Below are 20,771 nucleotides of genomic sequence, written 5' to 3' on the forward strand. Positions count from 1 at the left end.
TGATTGGCTGATGAAGAGGCATTAAGGTCGGAGCGCCCTGAGATGCTGAACGCTGATTGGTTGATTGTTGATTGGCTGAGAGGACGCGACATCGGTCAGAGCACTCTGCCCACACGGGCTCTGATTGGCTGGAGCTGTGGTGGTAACCTCTGATTGGTCTTCAATCAGCCAATCACAGCACGGAGAGTTTTTTGAAATTTGTAAAAAATTTCCATGACGTCACTGTTTTTTTTACTAGTAATTTGTAATAAAATTTTCCATGACGTCACTTCATTTTTGTCATAATGGCCGGAGCTCTAATGGACGTATCTGATTGGTCTTCAACCAGCCAATCACAGTACGACCAAGGATTTGAATTTTTTTTAAATCAAAGATTGCCCAATGACGTCACCTTAAGGGCAGCGTCATAATGGACAATCATAATGAGCAAAGAAGAAAGTTTGCGAGAAACGCGAAGTTCCGAAACATTTTGACCGTTTTCCGTGCAGTTTTGTCATTTTTAGTGCTGATCAAGGAGGTTGAAAACATTTTTAACCTCCTTGTACAGATTAATCAAAAGGGCCCATCCGTGTTTTTGAGGGGAAAGGTAAATCTTTGAAGTAACACAAAGAAATGTTCTAGAACCATATTGGATCGAAAGTTACAAAGAAGGAAAAGAAAGGAAATTGGCGGCCACGCAGATAACTGGAGAGGTCGTGCTAGGTGCCCCATCATTGTTTGTCGAAAAAAGGACAAATGGCGTAAAGGTAACGAAGCTCACCCTCTATCGCAACGACGATGCCTTTCGAAAGCTGATCTGATATCGATACTACATGTATATTTATTACAATTCGGTCGCGATAACCTCCACCAGACCTTCCCATGGGGGTTAGGATGGTAGCATTCGGCAAAAAGAGGGCTTGACTGGCCAGGAGATTGGCCATGGATCCACCGTTAGGGGTTCATTTCCCCCTCGATAAAATGTATTGTGGCCAATCTCCCATATTTCCCCTGCATATTCTCTTACTACAAAATAAGTTTTATGTAGAAATAACAGCACAATTAGTGTTTCAGAGCTGATTCAAGACATTTATTCACAATCATATTGTGCTACCAATGATCAAAAATGAATGCACATCTTAGAAAACTCTCGTACAACACTAATTCTTACAAGTGAAAAAAAGTACACAAGCTACAATCAGATTGCAGTTCTGTACAGCACCACCAGGCGACATCACCATGCAATGCTGAATTAGGTGATACATATGTGTACATATACACAACTGGCCACCATTTCTACATACAAACAAGTACACTAGTGAAACATTTGCTTCCAGACCTGCATTTCTACAACTTACACTTAACAATACACTCTGTGTGATAGAATTCTGCTTAAAAATATAGAATTCTTGTTTAAGCCTACTTAAGAGTCACAACAAGTAAACATGATGTTCCAAACCAAAACAAACATCGCTTCACAAAACCAATCACTAATTTCGATTCAATTCATTTTGTTAAGAATGTTGTGACAATTACAATATTGAACATGCATAAAATGCACAAATCAACTTTGGTCCCAAAGATTATTTGCATAATTCCAGAGATGTGCAGATTTCCCACAATTGAAAGGAATGAGCAGCCTTTGCACAAACACACACTTGCACAAGTTGGAGGGAATGTCTTCCAAACATTAACCTGAGTAGTTCACTCATTTTTGTTACATTAAAAACTGTCTACTGCAGAGAAATAAGTACTTCTTTCTGTAAGGTATAACATGAAACATCGTTAGGGCAAGATGGTTATAATAACTTTAGGGTAGAACATCCAATTTGAACCTTGTTCAATTAATGGAAATACTTTGACAACTCTGTTTAAAATATTCACCTAGGATACGGAAGCTTATATTATACATTTATGGGTCACTGTATGAACAATATCTCCATACACAACATAATAATAAATGAGGATGAAAATGTGATAAAGTAAATGACAAAGAAGTATGATAAAGTAATAAATAAGGAGAAAATACAACAAAGAAAAAGTTTCAGGTTTTCAGCTCCTTAAGCCACAGCAACAAAAATTCCTTATTTCTGCATTAACTTCCACAGACCTAGCAGATAGATTACCTAACTAAGTTAGGTAAGTTCGTTACTAGCAGAAAAAGACTGAGTAAAACTAACCAGCAAGTTGCTTCCTTTATCCTAAAAGTTGGAAAAACACAGACTAATTTCACTACATTTTGTAATAAATTTACTATCAGTGTTAAAAAATGTGCATAAATTACAGAATTTACATCATCTAGCTCTAAAAATGACCAAGCTACTGACCTAGGATGTGGCAAGCAGTTGTGACTCTTTTCCTGGTCTTATAGTTACACCAGGAAATAGACTAGATGCACATGAACAATTGTGTGGCAAGAACTTCTAAGTCTGTTTGTTTTAACAAAACAAAAGTCATTTGGGAGAGGATAAGTCCTCAACTTTTTTTGTGCTGAAAGTTACAAATTGAATTCTTCTCCAAAATGTGTAACACGTTTTACTATGATTCTAGAATTCTTGCGTTAGCTGAGTTGCAGGTTTTTGTGCGTGATTGCTCGATCATAAGACACTCGTCCTCGTGGGATAAATCGCAGGCAGCTCGTCTTCGAAATCGGTATCGGACCCGCGATGGTGGTGGAGCCTGTCCCCGATCATCGAGTTCATGCCGGAGTCTTCGGCGGTCATGTCAACAGCGTAGGGCTTGGTGTCCGGAGTCTGGCTGTCGGTGTTTTTCGAGCGCTTTCTCCCACAGGTCAGGAAGCTGATGAAGTCCTCGTGGAACGTGGGACAGAACGGGACGTGGCGGAAACAGGCGACCTTACGGATCAGGTTCATCCCGAAGGGGAAGTTGTAGCCCTCCATGTAGCGATCATACTCGGGGTGGTCTGGGGATGGAAGAAAGGTTGTGTTAGGGTTCAACAAGCCTTGGACTAACAACTTGAAGAACAAACTTTCAAAGTAAGTTACAAAAGTCACTTTAGCAAGCAAACACAGCATATTTCACTCCATCTCCCTCCCCATGAATGAATGGAGTGTTCCATATCAACCTTTTGCAAAAATAATGGACGAGCCCAAACTTACTAATGTAGTATGGCACGTCGGCACCCATACCTGGTATGTACCAACATCACCACACTCCAAAATTTTCTGAATTTGAACGCTCTGCTGACATTTTTGTAAAACAGGCAAATCTCATTCTGCATTTTCATAGAAAGAAGTGCGGCCACGTACCTTCCATGAAGCCCCTCCACTTGAGCATGCCCCTCTGCTCCAGGGTGCCGGGGATGGTGTTGTCCAGAATCAGCCCGATCAGACCGCCCACCGCCATGTTGGTGCTCAGGAGCACTGTGATCACCTGGTCCAACTCCGTCACACCTGGTTACAAACAGACATGTATTCAGTACAATATAGAAAGGAGCAAGAAATAGGCAGGATACCAAATAACAAGCCTTGGAAAAAACTGTTTCCTGTTTCCAGGCTGACCCTGGAAAAAACTGGCTGCAAGATAAATTTTTTGAGCTTATACACCTTTTCTAGCTCCATGATGAGACACAACATTTTTTCCCTAGGCAATACCAGAGTCTGTAATGGTTCAAGTTTCCATCTCATCAGTGTTGATGGCGCCAGGATTGGCTGAGTCTAAATTGTGCCACAGTGGTGACTTTTACTGACCATTCATTAATTTTTCCTTAACCTACTGTAAAGTTTGCTCAACTCACCCGTGTTGATGGCGCCAGGATTGGTTGAGTCTAAATTGTGCCACAGTGGTGACTTTTACTGACCATTCATTAATTTTTCCTTAACCTACTGTAAAGTCTGCTCAACTCACCCGTGTTGATGGCGCCAGGATTGGTTGAGTCTAAATTGCGCCACAGTGGTGACTTTTACTGACCATTCATTAATTTTTCCTTAACCTACTGTAAAGTTTGCTCAACTCACCCGTGTTGATGGCGCCAGGGTTGGCCCGTAGCCAGCTGGGCAGCACCAGGCCGAAGATGAGGGAGAAGCCGAGGATGAAGAGGTTGCGGGAGGAGTTGAGGTCGACGTGGCGGAGGTTGGAGATCCCGACGGCCGTCACCATCCCGAATGTGCAGCAGAACAGCCCGCCGATGATGGGGTCCGGGATGGTCGTGAAGAGGGCGCCGAACTTCCCGAACACGGCCAGCAAGATCATGATGATACCTCCGATCTGGATCACACGCCGACTGCCCACCTGTGGTGTTGGGTATACGGATGCACAGATTTGTTTATTTCTCTTTTCATCTATCAATGCATTGGTTTGACAAAAAGTTTAAAATTCATTATTTGAATAATAAACCAAAGTGTTGAATTAATAGCTCCTATCCTTTTGCTTTTTTGTGGCTATCATAGGATGCCAAGGCCCTTTTTTTTCGCCCTGTCGTTTCATATTTTTCTGAAAAGGTCTGAGAGCCAACAAATCAAATTGGTATGGCTTAAACATAGAAAAACTACTTCATTCCCCATTTCCATGAACATCCTACAATATGCCAGAATTTAGCTTTGCCTCTTAATGTATATAGAAATAAAAAATATGACCCCATCACCCACCTTAGTGATCCCGATGGCACCGATGTTTTCGCTGTATGACGTCGTCCCGTTCCCGGAGCCCCACATCCCCGCGAGCAGGCACCCGATCCCTTCCATCCCGATCCCGCGGTTGATGGCGTGGATCGGGGGCGGGGGTGCGCCAGACAGACGGGCGCAGGCGTAGTAGTCACCCACCGACTCCACCATGGAGGCAAGCACGCCGGCGAGCATCCCGAAAACTCCCGCAGCGCTGACGGTAGGGGTGCCCCACTGGCCTACAGACCATGATTATCAACATTTAGAGATCTCTTCCAATTTCAAACTCAAAGTTCTACATGGTCTTCAGAAGGGTTAAAATATGTAGCCTCCACCAGGATCCTGGAAGCAGCTGTAAAGAGTAGACGTTGATCTGCTAGAGAGTGCAGTTTGCCACTCCCAAGAGCCAATTTCTACTCTTTTCCGCCGCTTCCTGGAGCCTGGTAGAGGCAATACAACTCTAGTGTACATGTATATTCTAACTAGACAACCCTCTTCAATTGTATGATTTGTGTCAAGTGCCCAGAAGTCTTTCGGCCTTCCATTGAGCAAACATAGGATATCTAAAGTGACAGTAACGGCCATACCTGGGTAAGGGAAGTAGAACCAGGGTGCTTCCTTCAGCACACTCGTGCGAGCGTCGGTCCGGGCCAGGTACTGCCGGTTGTTGGGGTCGGAGGTGTAGGCGCCAGCCGCAGTCAGGATGGCGCTCAGGATCCAGGCACAGATGATCGCAAGGATAACCTGACAAACACACAGGTGTACAGGGTGAGTGATCAAATGGTGTCAATCAAAGTGGTAAGGGGCTACACTTAAACTAAAATCTTGTTCTAGAATGGTCTTGTAAACCACTTTTTAATTAAAACTATGTATAACAATAACAGAAAGATATGTGACAATGAGATTCAAAAAGAGATTAGCCCATTCCAGAACTAGATTATTATTCTAGTTCTGGAATGGGGTTTAAATCCTTTGTTTTATTATGACCTCCATCAGTGTTACATAATTTCACACTTTTCTTCCTGGCTACAATACAATTAATAGAATACAATGAACACAACTTATAAGATTGGTAGACAGAAAATAAACAAGATGCTTACAGGGAAGAGTTTGAACACAGGCCACCAGATCACCCCACATCTCCCGTCCTTCCAGCCCAGAGCCGGCGCGTTGAACTTAGCCAGGTACTGGGAGAACAGCAGCACCAAGAATATGGTACTGAAAATGCAACAGCGGGAAAAAAAATTCAGATTCAAAGTTCTTGGGTGTTGGTTAACTTCATTCTGATGCAGGATTTCTTACTGTGAATAGCAAATTCCATGTGGTAGTGCACACATTTTGCACCACCACCACGAAATACTAGATTATAAACAAACATGGCTGACAGCTGTTTTTCCAGCTTCTAAACGCATATGGCGTAATATTTTTGCTTCCAACGTTATTATGCAGCTTTAAACTACCGGTAACTGACCGTATTGCAGTGGCTAATAAATAAAATAAAAGGAAGGTTTGGGTACAAGACTCATAACTTACAAGCAAGCGATGCCCCACTGCACTCCACAGAAGTTAGCCGCGGGCTCGAACAGTGACAGTCCGACGAGGGCGATGGTGGGCGCGATGGCGAGAGGACCGATGAACCGCAGCATGATGCCCATCAGCCCGCTGAAGCCGATGAAGACTTGGAACAGAGCAGACACCATGATGGCCCCCTGGATCTGGATAAACACAAACACACACAACATCTTAGTGACGAAGTGGAAAATTCACAAGAATTTTTTTCACAGTGGCCGAGGGGTCGGGTAGAGAAGGACAACTCTCTGCAACGCATTTGTGTCCCAAAGACATAACCACAGTAGGCCCAGGGTCAGGCAAGGACGTTCTTGGGTCAGGTATTCTCCTGTGAAGCTTCAATTTTTCCCTGCACTAACTTGCATATGCAGGTGGGATTTCAAGCCCTGCTGTCAACTAGTGGAGGAGTAGCTCAACTGGTCATTAGGCTAACACAGGTTGAGATCACTTTCACAATTTTCACTCAGAAATGAATGGAAGTTTCCTCTCACCTCTCTCAGGCGCTGCTGCCAGGTCTCGTTTTCCCCGAACCCAGCGTCTCCCTCCGCTGGACACGACCATTTCTCCAGACTCAGGATCGCGAACGTGGGGACCAGGAACGTGTATGTACCGCCTTGGACGATGGGCAGCCTGTGCAAACCGAACGATTTTAAATCATCACTACATGTTGCTATAATATAGGAGAAAGTTCTACAGCCTTTGTATTGTGAGGATGTAGGGACAGTAGGTTGTTAATCCAGTGCCTAGGGCATGTATTGGAATGTGAAGCCCAACCCTATTGCAGGGTTGGACAAGTCTCATTGCGCACTTGCCCAGGGCAAGTAAATTTTTGGGATGTGGCATTATGCCCCAGTGTTTGGAGCAAAAATCTCTCATCATTTTCCCATAATGTATTCCCATAATATGACTTTTTATCAGGGAACCATTTGCAAGTCTCAAACCTCCTTACTTTGGAAAATATTGGTCAAGCATAGAACAATATAAAGTGCTGAGTTTACTGAAAAAATTTCTTTGTGGTAAAAATGTATGAAATAGGTCATTTATATTTTGCATTGGGCAAGTAAAAAGTTGGTTCGGGCAAGTAGAAATGACCATGTGCTTGCCCGATGGGGCAAGTGTATTTTTGAAAACTTGTCCAACCCTGTATTGGCCTTTTAGCTCCTCAACCAAAGTCAGTACTACCTATTATTCACCTGAGTGGAGTAAGGAAAGCTGTGTAAACTGCCTTTCCCAAGTGGATTATGTCTAGCCAGGAATTAAACCCATTCCCTTTTATTATCTTGTGCCCGCTACCCTACAATGTAGCTATTCTAACCTTTCAACCACATTTTATCATTATACTTTTTAATTAAAAAAAAACGTGTTTTAAACTAAGCAACAAACGTGCAGTTCACAAAACAGAATTAAGCGCCAGCTCACCGTATTCCGATGGTGGTCTGCAGCAAGGTAGACAGGCCGGACACAAAGAAGATGGTGCTGATCAGCTGTCCCTTAGCCACGTTGTTTTCTCCGACACACAGTGGGCCTGACAGAATCAGGGGCAGGGCGACGGTAGCACCGAACATCGTCAGGTAGTGCTGGAAAGGAAGAATTTCAAAATTAGATTTAAAAATTCAGGAACTTTATTTTTTTTCACCCTCGCGAGGATGTCATCCATTATAATTTATATGACCAAGAAATCAATTAACCACTAACTAGTAAGCATTGCCAGGATCCCCACATACAGATCCTTAGTATTATATCAAGGGCATACTAGTATATGGTCCTACTCCTACATGTCCTAGCTATAGCAGGCACTGGGTCCTCCAGGTGAGTATGTATTGCACTATAAATAATAGTTCATTATATATTTATTGAATACCGAGGTATGTATTTATGAAAATTACTGCAAATTGCATGTAATTGGAATATATTTTAAGTCAACGTTGGTAACAAGAGAGTAATTCGCGCCCGGCGATGGAAACGACATGCAAAAATTAATTTATAATCTTGGAGGGGGAGGGGGGCAACCTTTCAATACACATATATTTCCTTAGAAAATCGTGAAGAATTTCAGACGATACTTGGAACATCATGACAAGATTTGTTCAACCAAATTAGTCATATTATTTTTAGAGATCTGAAATTGCATAATCTAATCAATTTAGTTAAACATAATTTAACGCAAAATCAAACAAAAATGGCGCGAAAACACAACACTGGGCGCCAAACCAAAACAAAGGACTTGCACGTGTGAGTAGCTGTTAGTGTTAGCAAATTAACAAGAAAATCTACCTGGAAACCGAGTATAATACATATCGGCCATGGCGGCACGTCTTCGATGGTGTACTGCAGGTCCAGATCGTTGTACGGCGGCGGTTGGGAGACCGGCGTGGACGAGCGGACATTTGACGGGATGTCGTCTAGATCCTCCTCGGGCGCTCTCGCCGTGAAGCTCCGTAACTCCTGATCGACGATGACGTCCCGTTTTTCCTGGGAATAATCGATCGGGAACATCGTGAGGGATCGAGTCTACAAGGTCTGTCTTCGTAGGAAAAGGAAGAAAATTCTGTAATGCCGCTCCCACGAGCTCAAGGGGTTTTGGGTGGGTGTTAGTCACTCCCTTCCTGCTACGCACGAACTTGAACAATGAGTCATCTCGCCACAGTTTTCGGATTGCGCGCCATTTTCCCGCCTTCACGTGCTGTGTGCATGATAGACCAAGGACCAATCAGAATCTGTCTATCATTACATGATAGCCAATCAGTGAGCAGCATCTAGCGTCCGGAAAGAGAGCGGACCAATGCATTGGTAGGTAAAATCGTGGGGTAGAGCGAAGAAATTAGTCAATGCATAATCAAAATTGCTTCTAATATCGATTATTTACACTTAATACTGGAATATTCATTTATAAGAAGTTTTGATGGAAAATGTGTGAGATTTATGAAAGCTTTTGAAACAACAATTGTCTAAAGTGACCATTGCTTACCCCCAGAATTAATAGGTTCGTCCAGCAGTTGTGGACCAGGACCACCTCATTGTCATTTTTAGGGGTTAGTTTTTTTGCGTAAATATAGTATAAATCAGAACGTTTTGAATTTTCTCTATCCCCAAGCATTGGGGGGCATAAGGTTTATGTTAAAGGCCATGTTCCTAAGTAGCCTGGGTACCATCCCCAGTAGTATATTCGCAAACTCTATAACTGGGTCTGGACTTGCACACATATAAAACGATTGGTCATGACGTCACGTAATGAGCTAGCCCGATCAGCGGGGCTTCATTTGATTGGCTGAGCCTCAGAGGCGACGGCCAATGGCGCGCCTGCATTATTCAAGTGATGTTTGTTGTTTTGTAAACACAGATCTTCGCGCGAGTGTTCCTTTTCTCGGCGCGTTCTTTTTTTTACCGGTAGGACGCCCAAAACATCACGAACGAAATTATTCAATGCATCTTTTTGCTCATTTTTGAGCGACGATATTCCGTCTAAATCGTCCAAAACGGACGTGATTGCGAGGTCAACATCAACCTCCGTGAGCTGAGCGGCTTGTGCGTCAGCCATGTTGATGATTTATCGCGGAAAGACTGACTACGGCTATATATCATGTGCGCTTTAGCGTTCGGTTCGCCGTCGGACATGTTGATGATAAGGCGTTCGGACGTTCGAACGGACGCTAACGTCGCCGTTCGGCCCTTACCTAATATGTACACACCCAAAAAAGGGCTTAGACGAGTAGGACCAATCAGCGCGCTCGTTCAAAATCTGAACGAATATTTAGACTCCAGACGCTACATATGTGTGCAAGTCCAGACCCAGTTATAGAGTTTGCGAATATACTACTGGGGATGGTACCCAGGCTAGTTCCTAAGGAAAAAATTAACGAAAAAATTGCAAGAAAGGGTCGAACTTTTTTTCCGCTGAAAGTAGTGCAATCCAACAACCGGAAACACACATCAATTTGATCAAACTTGACAGCTATTCATGCAAAGGAAAAGTGAAAACTCAGTGGACTGAAAAGTGTAAGTGTGTAAATGTCAAGTTTCTCTAGTATTCTACTACTCTAGTATTGTACCACCGTGGATATGCACGTAGTTTTAGTGTTGAAAAGCCGGAAAGTAACGTTACGGTCCGATATTAAATGTGCACCTGTTTCAAAGTCTGATTTTGTCAACCTTAAAGACATACTAGTATCTATTTGCCTTCAAAGTACAGAGGAAAGGTATTCAAAGTAACAAACGTGTATTGGTGCGATTTGAGTCACACTACACGAAGAAACAAAATGTTAGAAAACACAAGGAGTGCACCTCTGAACTTGAAATAGAACAGTCCATTTTTAAAGACCTGTCACCATATCATTGCAACGCACAATTCATAAACACCGAGACTTGGACGAAGGCGGCCTCGTGTTTTTTCTCATATAACCTTCTCTCCTCGACTTTGAATGTTACTTTAATCCAATGGTTCTCTGTTAAAAGACACGGCAAAACATTGCCCTATGCATGACCCCCGGGGCTGTGGTAAGGTCCGGTAATTTCAAACAAATCGGACCTGAACCATCAACAACAAGCTTGGAACGCTGACCTTCCGCACTACATTCAGACCTGTATCTAGTGGCAAGCTCAAGGGACTTGAATAGAATACACAGGTGGCCACAAGACGCAAGATTAACTGTGCTCAACTGGAAAAAAGGAGTTTAAACGGCTACCGAACTGGTGACCGGTACTAATTTGTTACGCAGTAGTAGTACAGGTATGCGTGCCCTTTTGTTTACCTCTGGCTCTGGCCCTTCGATCCAAAAGATCGGCCCGTCGATGCCTTCTTTCGGCTCCTCCACCTTGCGGCCCCTCGCCTGCGCGAAAATCCGCCTCACTTCGTCTCTACTGCTGTAGAACACAGACTCCGACCCTACAGTGGACGCCTCTGTGCCGGCGACAGACGACATGTTGTCTTTCTTCGATCGAGCGCAACAGGTACTCGCTGTGGCAGGGCAGGGCGGTCTAACCCGGTTTTCTCACCTGGCTATCGCGCATGGCTAGCGTTTCGGTCCGGTGCGTAACAAAAGAGCGACTGTTTTGCCGTAAATAACGTGACATAGAACTACAAGCAGGTGTTTGAAGTGACAAAATCGCCACGTTTTTTATAGATCATCCTGTTTCTGTTCGTTCCTACACTTGTTATAGAAACGCAAGGCTAGGAAAATCTGACGACTTTGTCGCCTTCCAACATCTGCTTGGAGATTACTAGATACAGACAACTGACACCAGTTGTGCCAGACCACTCTCGTACCCCGCACGAGAATGCAAGCAGCTAATAGGTCAGCGTTCCACCCGAGGGCCTAACACTCCTTAATGTAGGTTTAAGGTTTCGCACAATGAAGAAAAGAAGAATAGAACAGGAAGAACATATATACTCCTTAAAATTTTCGTGGATGTATTGTATTGGCATTCGAGAGGATTACTTTCCTCAAAATGCTTAAGTTTTATTGTCAAGACCGAGTAGCCCTTTACTTCTAGAAATTTTAGAAAGAAACAGGTTGTTGATTCACTCCTAACACTAGCAGCTGACGCGCGCTTTCTAATCACAACAACTGCTTATTTCGCTTTGTCCACATCAAAATTATCGAACTGCACTTTCTGGAAGCCTAGAGTCCCTACGGCGGCAAAACCCTTCGTGGTGGGGAGTTGGGCGTCGGTGATGTCGAACAAGAGTTTCCCGTTCAGAGACCCGGCTGTGTTGTCCCCCTTCGCAAACAGGGTTAGCGTGTGCCACTGGCCGACGACGGTGGCGTCGACCTTCCCTTGCCCTAAGATGTAGTTTCTGTTGATGTCTGAAGACACCACCCAGTTGTAGGTGTCGTCTTCCAGAAGCCAGAAGAAGACGCCCCTGGCCTGGCTGACGTCACAGCCGCCATGGTCCACTCGCGCTCCCACAAAAGCGCCCCCTCCCGATTCCACCATGACATCGCAGCTGACGCTGACGTTCGACCAGTTGTAGTCACCTGCATTACAAAACGTTTTGCGTCAGGAAAATAAAAACAAATTCGAAAAACATGAGAAGTGCTACTGTTGACTTTTGTGTTTTTTTAGTCGGAATTCGCTACATATGTTGAGTTACGTTGTTTTACCAAACGAATCACCTGTCCTCAGCTCAGCTAAGGCCCCATATGTCACCGACGGCGCTGATTGCTGAATCATGCAGCCTTATTTTACCAAAACGTAACGGGCAAATGAATCTACCTTCACCTAAGGCCCCTTACCGATGACGCTTAGGTCACTTACCGATGACGCTGATTGCTGCGTCAGCGTCGTTGCACCAGACGATGGGCCTCTCGGTCACGTTCTGCCTGAGTGTGCGGCTGTGATCCGAGCTGCTCTCATTCACGTACAGCTCAAAAACTCCTGTCTGGTGAGGAAACAAACAGTTATTAAAAAAAAATAGAATGAATCTGTGTTCATTGAAAACATCGGTCATCATATGGGTATTGGATTTCTGGCACACTGACATTTATGAACTTTCCGGAACGTCAGAAGTGCATCAAAGTTCAAACTTGCTCAGAAGTCGATACCGCGCACCGTCCCAGTTCGGAGAGGTTTACTTTGTGAGAGATGTGAAGGAATCCATCTACAGAGCTGATGAATGCTCTCTGAGCCAGGACGGCGGGCGATATCGACTGTTAGGCACCTTTGACCCAGCCCCGATGACGTCACGTTTCCAGAGTTAACGCATGTCAGATGTGAAAGAGTCATTTTATTTGTGTTGAACAAAGAAAATGTAGAGAAGTTTTCAATACATGAATGTCGAATGTTAGATACCTGATCGGCAAAATACGGCGCCTCGCTGGAGTCCGCTGGGCCGTCGAACTTGGCCTTATATGGAAGTGGGAACGGTGCCGACGCAGGGGATTTTGGGTAAGCTTTGGGCTGGTCCTGCTTCACAGTAGTCAGGGTGTAAAGGCAGTTCTCGTCCACTTCTATAGAAAACTTTCCCCCGCTCACTACCACGGGGTCTTTGGACTGAAAATGGACAACCTGGCTGCCGATGAGCTTCGAGTACCAAAGGTTCAGACGGGTGATGTTCTCAAAAGCGCCTCCAAGCTGGAAAGTGGCGGCCTGTCCCGACTTGACGGAGTAAGGCGGTAAAAGCGGGCGGACGCACTGCGAGTACTGGTGTGTCATGGCCTCTATGACGATCGTCAGACCACCCTTCCCGTCAGTCAAGGCCACATAGCTCCCGCCGCCGTCCAGATGACCCACACCCTTCAGGTACATCCAGCCGGGGGCCGTGAAGTGGGTGGTGTGGGCCGTCACCCAGACGGGGTCACTGATCTCGTAGTGACCGCTCCAGGGCTGGTTGGCTGTCATCAGACCCGATCGTGGGAATGGCAAGTCCTGCAAGGACAACAAAGTAACAAACAAATAAACAAACAAACGTAACATACAAGCAAACAAACAAACATCGTAGCCAGAGACTATTTGCTAATATAACCTAGCGGTAAACGTGTCCTAAACTTCAATGGCCAATACGTAGTGTTACTGAGCAGAAAAGTAGAAGTTTCAAATCAAAAAGCATAATGTTTAATATCTTCACTTGGTTTATGACGTACGTCGTAGTAGCTGGCGATGAGGTTCCAGGATATGGTGCTGGTCATGTGACCGTTGACGTAGTTCTGGTTGAGAATCCGTGCCCAACACGAGGCGCCCGTGCCGTTGTTGACTGTGCTGTAGTCTTCCGAGGACCAGAGAGTTTTCCCGGTCTGCTGGGCCATGGGCGCACTGTGAGTGCCCGGGTAGTGAGACCCTACAGTACAGGAATTCGAACCATTTCGTTAAAAAACATATATTTTACTACATGTAAAGAAAAATTAATCGCAGATATAGGTTTGTCTGGAAATAAGAAAGATCTCATGATTTGGAAATGTACACCTGTGTGCAATTTCCGGAAACGTGACGCCAGGAGTGGGTCAAAGGTATCCTGAAGTCGATATCGTCCGCCGTCCCTGTTCACAGAGACTGTTGACATTTGACCTACTCCTGGCGTCACGTTTCCGGCACAAAAATGTGCCAGATATCCATGATTACGTCAGCCGAACATTCATATGGTACATATATGATTTTTCTGTGTGTTGTCGACAGAAAACGGTAGAAAAACGCCCACCAATAATGCCGACTGCAGCAGCCAGCTCAGGATCCGCCATGATGTCCTTCGAAATCTGTACCCAGCCTCCGTCTGGCGCCACGATCATCACGTGACTTAGGTCATTGTCGTCCAACGTTTTCCTCAGGGTCTTGATGTACTTGACGTCATGGACGCGCTCGTTCCAAATCCCCACGTAGTCGATGGTGAGGTTGTGGACCGACTTCGCGCCCAGGATCCAGTTGACGATATACCCGGCCGTGGTTTCCGGCCGGTGGTAGGGGAAGGCCTGGCCCTCGCCCACCCAGCCCGGGAAGGCCCAGGGCAGCCCGTACAGCTTGATGCCCGGGTTGCGCTGCTTGGCCTCCCGCATGAGCCACCACTCGTACCCGCGGGTGTAATTCTGGTCCGCCGCGCTGTGCATGTGGGACGGCTCCGTGCCGTCCGTGCTCTGGGCGTCTCCGCCTGAATAAGTGAATGAAGGAGTTTGTACGTGGAAAGTTATTATATTAGTATACATTTCATTTGTACATATTCATTTATTTATCATTAACTTGTTTCTCTTTTATTTGGGCAGGGTGGCCCATCTCATATAATCAAATGTCAGTACACAACAGAAAGGTCGATAACGCCTAAAGCATTTTAAAAAATAAGCCGAAATTCGAAGCAATAACCTCTGCTTGGAGATTACAAAGTTTGTTTTCCCTGTTTACCCGATACCTGGTATCAGATTTTTCGCACGAGTAATTACGTAACGCGGCGACCTTTGGAAGAATCTTTTTATCGCAGTTGTTAGAGAGAGTAAACAATATGTTTGCATAGATACTGGGCGTTTGGCTATGTTGCAATGTGTATGTATCTATCTTATATTAAAAGTTAAAGATCATCTTCTAAGATTATATATTATGGGGTCGTGTGGCGCAGCGGCAGCGTTCTCGACTCGGAACCAGAGGCCCCGGGTTCGAGTCCTGACATGCCACCGATCTTGTGCCCTTGGGAAAGGCACTTTACAGGACTTTCCTCACTTCGCTCAGGTGAAAATGAGTATTGTCCTGTCCCTGTGTTGGTGTCGCCATTAATATAAGTTGAAAAAACTTGAGTGTGTCGTCACCACGTCTTGTGATTATATGTTTCGGAATAAAAAAAAAAAAAGATTATATATTACTAGTATAAGATTGTAACATTATATACCTGTACATTATCTCAAAGTATGGCCTCGAGGATGTGGCGGCGGCTTACGGACAGATTTGGTCTGTTGTTGAAGATTGAATAAGTCACCAACGACCATCGGAGCAGATGTAATAGATGTAATGAGCTAAGCAGGATGGTACCCAGGCTAGGTCAACTTTGCTTCCGCATGCAAATTTTGAGCAAACTCGAGCTCATTGCGGCTAATAGACCGTTAGTCCCGACTAATGCACGTGGTCAGATAAAGGAAAAAGTTCACGCAGCGACCCTACAACTACATGCACAAAACCATCATCATTTTTTGTCTTATTGACGATGAAAGTTCAGTACAGAAGCGGCTTATAGTCTTACCTATCTCCACTTTGAGAATCTGCAGCGAGGCCCCGAAGTTGGGTTTGAACAGGTAGTCCAGGATCTGGGACCGGTAGGGTTCGGGGTAGCTCACCAGGAGACGCGAGGTCGCCCCGCCGCCGCTCAGGCCTCCCACCCCGTCAAACCTCGCCCCCAGCCCGCCTGAGTCCGTCAGAGTGTAGACAGACGCCACGGGGACCGTTAGAACGCCTAGAACAAGGAGACAGGTGACGGTTCCGTGTTTTGTGTCGGAGGCCATCTTGGAGGTAAAGGTCAGTAGGGCTGCAGTTTATGTGTACATCGCAAGACGGCGTCAAAGCGCTATCAAATTTCAGAATAAATTTTTCTTCACCCAAGAGACATGTTTTGTCCAAAATAGCCTCAAAATATCCCGTGTTAAGTTACTATTTGAACTTGTGTGGGCATGCAATGTTTACATATCGCTCTTTTACTTGCTAAAAGGCTATCAACACTGACACAATAATAAGACGTAAGATAAAACAAAGTACAGCACGAAGTATTCAAGCCATACTCTGGAAGGTTTTCTTTCCTGGGAGTTCCTGACTCTAACAATTTTCATCCAAATTTACATGTATCCATAGCTTTGTTTTCAACATTGTTCGTTCAATATTTTTAGTCATCTAAAGAGTTTGAATATTGGTATTGTCAATGCTACTTTGCTCTGTCTACAGCAAAGTTATCAAACTGTACATTTTTGAAGTCCAGACTTCCAATGGCGGCAAAGCCTTTCTTCATAGGAAGCGGTCCTGTCCTGAAATCAAATAGAACTCGTCCATTTATCGACCCTTTTACAATATCCCCTTTCACGTACAGATCTAACCGATGCCATTGGCCAACTACCGTGGCGTTTAGCTTCCCTTGTTTGACGATATTTTTCAGAGCGATGTCGTAGGACAGCGCCCAGGTGTCGTCTGCAAACAGCCAGAGGAAGAAGCCGAGGGCATCCTTGATGAGGCAGCCGCCCCGGTCCACTCGCGCCGCCACAAAAGCGCCCCCTTGCTGCTCTACAAGGACATCGCAGCTGACCGTGACGTCAGTCCAGTTGTAGTCCCCTGAGAAGAGATTTTGTTGAATTTGAAATATTTCACTATATGTACCAATATTTACAGCAAGACTATTTCCTGAGAGGGGTGAAGGGCTATTTACATCAGGGCTCATCACTTAACCGCGACGGGGGCTGACATCCTCTACCGGGTACCTTTGACCCAGTGTTGACGTCACACTTCAAAGAAGCCATGTGACGAGCCTCACTGGAGCAGTCTACTGAGGAAGACTAGAGCAACTGGTCGAAAGCTCTAGGTGAGAGACCTTTTTGTGTTGGATCGAAAGTTTTAACTTCAAACAATATTTACAGCAATATCCATATATGGCTGGTCCATGAATATGCATGTTGATGACGTCAGTATAAAATACCTACCGAGGACGCTGATTGGTGAATCCGTGGGACCTTTCTTGCACCAGAAGATCGGCCTATACGTGACGACCTGTCTCATCGTTCCCTGGTGATTCGGACTGCTCTCGTTCACGAAAAGTTCAAACACACCCGTCTGGTGATATGGAAGAAAAATAAAACAAACTTCAAACTCTATTTCAATCTGGTTACAACTACGCAAAGTCTTGGTCTTTGTTCTTTACGACCAGACTGGTGTGATGGCGAAAATCAAAGAAATTCTAATCTATCAAAACCACGGTGAGTTATAGCCTAACTTAATCGCGCTCCTGGCGGCCGGCCGCCCCAAAGGTTGCCGCTCCCGACCGAGAATTTGTACAAACATAGGCTACGGTGAGTTACAGCTGCGATCACACAAACACGACCAAGAACAGTACCTTCCCGCGGAAGGCTATCTCCTTCCCCCGGGAGTAAAAATGAAAGATTAGAATAGTGATTTCTGTACCTGGTCTGCAAAGTACCGCGCCTCGCTGGAGTCCGATTGGCCGTCGAAGTTGTCCTTATAAGGAATTGGAAACGGCGCCGGCGCAGGGGAGTCTGGGTAATCTGTGGGAGGCTGTCGAACCTTTTCTATCGTGGTTAGAGTATATAAACAATTCTCCTCCACTTCTACAGAAAAATGGCCGCCCGTGACCTTGATAGGAGGATCCCTCCTCTGAAACCGGGCCGTCGAGTTCCCGACAAATTTCGAGAACCAGACGCACAGGTGGGTGATCTTCTCAAAAGCGCCGCCCAGCTGAAAGTTGACGATCTGCTTCGCCGCGACGGAGTAAGGCGGGAGAAGGGGGCGGACGCATTTGGAATACTGGTGACTCATGGCCTCTATGACGATCGTCAGACCACCCTTCCCGTCAGTCAAGGCCACATAGCTCCCGCCGCCGTCCAGATGACCCACTCCCTTCAGGTACGTCCAGCCGGGGGCGGTGAAGTGGGTGGTGTGGGCCGTCGCCCAGACGGGGTCACTGACCTCGTAGTGACCGCTCCAGGGCTGGTTGGCTGTCATCAGACCATCTCTCCTGTAGGGCAGATTCTAAATACAGGAACAAGTAGAAAAATTAGCATCATCATTGGTCAATCAGATTGGACCCAGAACCTTCCCCCCACCTCCAACCAAAGTCGGTTGACGTTCGGGAGCAGTCTGACCAAATTTAGGCCAGGTCAACATGATTGAAACGGGTTAGACCTGGCAGGCACCGGGTTCAAGGATGTGGCCGACTGCATGAAACACGAACCATTGTCTTCATTTATATACCACTGGTTTCTAGATTTTGTACTCGGAAACGGAAATGACGTACGTCGTAGTAGCTGGCGATGAGGTTCCATGCGATGGTGCTGGTCATGTGACCGTTGACGTAGTTCTGGTTGAGAATCCGTGCCCAACACGAGGCTCCCTTGGGGTCGTTGAACGTACTGTAGTCTTCTGAAGCCCATAAGGGTTTCCCTGTAGCCTGCGCCATTGGTATACTGTTAGTCCCCGGGTAGTGAGCGCCTGTAGTTGGGTGAGGGAAAGAAAAATGCATAGGTGTACTTTTTAACATCTTCTTCATTCACGGCTCAACTCCTGAGGCGTTGCCAAAAATGTGAATCATGTAATTTTTGTCTTGGGAGAAGAAAGAAAAGAGAAAGAATGAAAGACAGAAAAGATAAAGAAAGTGAAGAGGAAGGAGGGAAGGAAGGAAGGAAGGGAGGGGAAGGAAGGAACGAAGGGAGGAAGAAAGGAAGGAAGGAAGGAAGGAAGCAGGGAAGGAAGCAGGGAAGGAAGCAGGGAAGGAAGGAAGGAAGGAAGGAATGCCATGAAGAGTGTACATACCAATGATATCCACCACTTTAGCCAGCTCAGGATCCGCCATAACCTCTTCTGAAATCCGCAGCCAATCGCCGTCCGCGGCCACGATCGTCACGTGACCTAGACCATTGTCGTCCAACGTTTTCCTCAGGGTCTTGATGTACTTGACGTCATATTCCTTCTCGTTCCAAACCCCCACGTAGTCGATGGTGAGGTTGTGGACCTTTTTTGCACCGAGGATCCAGTGGGTGACGTAGTTTGCTGTTGGTTCTGGGTTGGGGTAGGGCTGGCCGCCGCCCACCCAGCCCGGGAAGGCCCAGGGCAGCCCGTACAGCTTGATGCCCGGGTTGCGCTGCTTGGCCTCCCGCATGAGCCACCACTCGTACCCGCGGGTGTAGTTCTGGTCCGACGCGCTGTGCATGTGAGACGGCTCCGTGCCTTCGGAGCTCTGGGCATCTCCACCTGAAAATAACATCCAGGCCATATTCATATTACCCTGGGTGCCAAACTCGTTTTCGGCCGCTAGCTGTTCCCTTCGGCAGCCAAGAGCCGAAGCGGCAAACTGTACTCTAGAGCGGACCAACTCCCTTGGCATGTTATGAGAGTTAAAATCATCTTTATCGAGTTTTCACAAACACACAAGACGAATACTGCAGTAGTGCCCACTTCCCTATACACGAATGGAATGTTCCTTTCTTTCCTCTCTGTCGTCCATGGCAAGAAGGGACGCACCGATGGCATTAGACCAATGGCTGTACAAACATGCTGTACAACTGTAAAAACTGGTTTCAAAGGGTTGAATATGTCTTCAGTATAGAAAATAGAAAAGGGGTTGTATCTTGCCATTTTACGTACGAACACGTTACTAGTAGTGCCTGACACCTGTTGATTTCGGTAACATGATACTTATACTTGACCCAAATATGCGTATTAAACTAAACCGGAAGAGTCCCCTTTCTGTGTTCCCCACATACTGATATAGATTAGAGTGGTTAGACGTTCCTCAATTGTTTTGGCGACCATTTCTAAAAGCTGCGATCTTAGTATCTACCAGTCTCCGAGTTCCTGGGAAATATTCGGTCAGAAACTTCAAATACCGTGAAATTATGATTTGCCAGTTGCGTTAGTGGGTTATGCATCTGTTTAACCTGTGGCAAACTATTTAGTCCATATTTGGGAAATATGTCATATTTTTGTAGCGGCTAAAATGGTCTATCACAACGTTCATACTATTATTTTACCTATCTCCACTTTGAGAATCTGCAGCGCGGCTCCGAAGTTGGGTTTGAACAGGTAGTCCAGGATCTGGGACCGGTAGGGTTCGGGGTAGCTCACCAGGAGGCGCGAGGTCGCCCCGCCGCCGCTCAGGCCTCCCACCCCGTCAAACCTCGCCCCCAGCCCGCCTGAGTCCGTCAGAGTGTAGACAGACATCGCAGGAGCCGTTAGAACCCCGAGAATAAACAGGAAGGCTACGCTGTGTTTCGCGGAGGAGGCCATCTTGGTTGACGCCAAATGGTTGCAGTTCGAATATACCTCGCAAGGCGGCGTACTCGCACATCGTCTTGTAGAGGGCATTGAAACGAAAGAATCAATAAAACAAGTTGTATTCTTACATAAACTCATAAAAACTTGCACATAGTACAGCTAAAATATACGTACTGAATTTGTTGTTGCTATAGGTTACGTTTATTTTGA

The 20,771-nt window shown here is 45.7% G+C and overlaps 3 protein-coding genes across 3 annotated transcripts; all 3 read right to left on the reverse strand.

The window, feature by feature from the left end:
- Positions 1-1,009: 1,009 nt before the first annotated feature.
- On the reverse strand, positions 1,010-11,209 carry LOC109474546 (solute carrier family 23 member 1-like). The gene is made up of 11 exons (XM_019774878.1): positions 10,919-11,209; positions 8,445-8,642; positions 7,590-7,747; positions 6,662-6,800; positions 6,135-6,316; positions 5,702-5,819; positions 5,189-5,345; positions 4,587-4,840; positions 3,957-4,230; positions 3,249-3,392; positions 1,010-2,902 (listed from the first exon to the last, which is right to left on the reverse strand). Exons 1-11 carry the CDS (start codon positions 11,087-11,089, stop codon positions 2,577-2,579), a joined length of 2,121 nt encoding a protein of 706 aa, XP_019630437.1. The 5' UTR covers positions 11,090-11,209; the 3' UTR covers positions 1,010-2,576.
- Positions 11,210-11,363: 154 nt separating this feature from the next.
- On the reverse strand, positions 11,364-16,137 carry LOC109474644 (galactocerebrosidase-like). Its single transcript, XM_019774992.1, has 6 exons — positions 15,820-16,137; positions 14,302-14,745; positions 13,751-13,944; positions 12,960-13,535; positions 12,426-12,549; positions 11,364-12,145 (listed from the first exon to the last, which is right to left on the reverse strand). Exons 1-6 carry the CDS (start codon positions 16,076-16,078, stop codon positions 11,739-11,741), a joined length of 2,004 nt encoding a protein of 667 aa, XP_019630551.1. The 5' UTR covers positions 16,079-16,137; the 3' UTR covers positions 11,364-11,738.
- A 211-nt stretch (positions 16,138-16,348) lies between these two features.
- LOC109474545 (galactocerebrosidase-like) lies at positions 16,349-20,719 on the reverse strand. The gene is made up of 6 exons (XM_019774877.1): positions 20,318-20,719; positions 19,101-19,538; positions 18,586-18,779; positions 17,736-18,320; positions 17,258-17,387; positions 16,349-16,892 (listed from the first exon to the last, which is right to left on the reverse strand). Exons 1-6 carry the CDS (start codon positions 20,697-20,699, stop codon positions 16,492-16,494), a joined length of 2,130 nt encoding a protein of 709 aa, XP_019630436.1. The 5' UTR covers positions 20,700-20,719; the 3' UTR covers positions 16,349-16,491.
- Positions 20,720-20,771: the final 52 nt, after the last annotated feature.

Source organism: Branchiostoma belcheri, unplaced genomic scaffold (assembly GCF_001625305.1).
Source record: "Branchiostoma belcheri isolate BF01 breed outbred unplaced genomic scaffold, Haploidv18h27 scaffold31, whole genome shotgun sequence".
NCBI lineage: Eukaryota > Metazoa > Chordata > Leptocardii > Amphioxiformes > Branchiostomatidae > Branchiostoma > Branchiostoma belcheri.

Coding starts and splice junctions, on each gene's coding strand:
- LOC109474644 (XM_019774992.1), bottom strand. CDS start 16,078: ATGGCCTCCGACACAAAACACGGAACCGTCACCTGTCTCCTTGTTCTA. Junction 12,550..12,959: donor CGCCGTATTTTGCCGATCAG/GTATCTAACATT, acceptor TTTCCTCACCAG/ACAGGAGTTTTTGAGCTGTA. Junction 12,146..12,425: donor CGCAGCAATCAGCGTCATCG/GTAAGTGACCTA, acceptor TTTGTAATGCAG/GTGACTACAACTGGTCGAAC.
- LOC109474545 (XM_019774877.1), bottom strand. CDS start 20,699: ATGAGTTTATGTAAGAATACAACTTGTTTTATTGATTCTTTCGTTTCA. Junction 18,780..19,100: donor TAAAGTGGTGGATATCATTG/GTATGTACACTC, acceptor ACCCAACTACAG/GCGCTCACTACCCGGGGACT. Junction 18,321..18,585: donor TCATCGCCAGCTACTACGAC/GTACGTCATTTC, acceptor TCCTGTATTTAG/AATCTGCCCTACAGGAGAGA.
- LOC109474546 (XM_019774878.1), bottom strand. CDS start 11,089: ATGTCGTCTGTCGCCGGCACAGAGGCGTCCACTGTAGGGTCGGAGTCT. Junction 8,643..10,918: donor TCGAAGGGCCAGAGCCAGAG/GTAAACAAAAGG, acceptor GATTATTCCCAG/GAAAAACGGGACGTCATCGT. Junction 5,346..5,701: donor CTGTGTTCAAACTCTTCCCT/GTAAGCATCTTG, acceptor TGTGTTTGTCAG/GTTATCCTTGCGATCATCTG.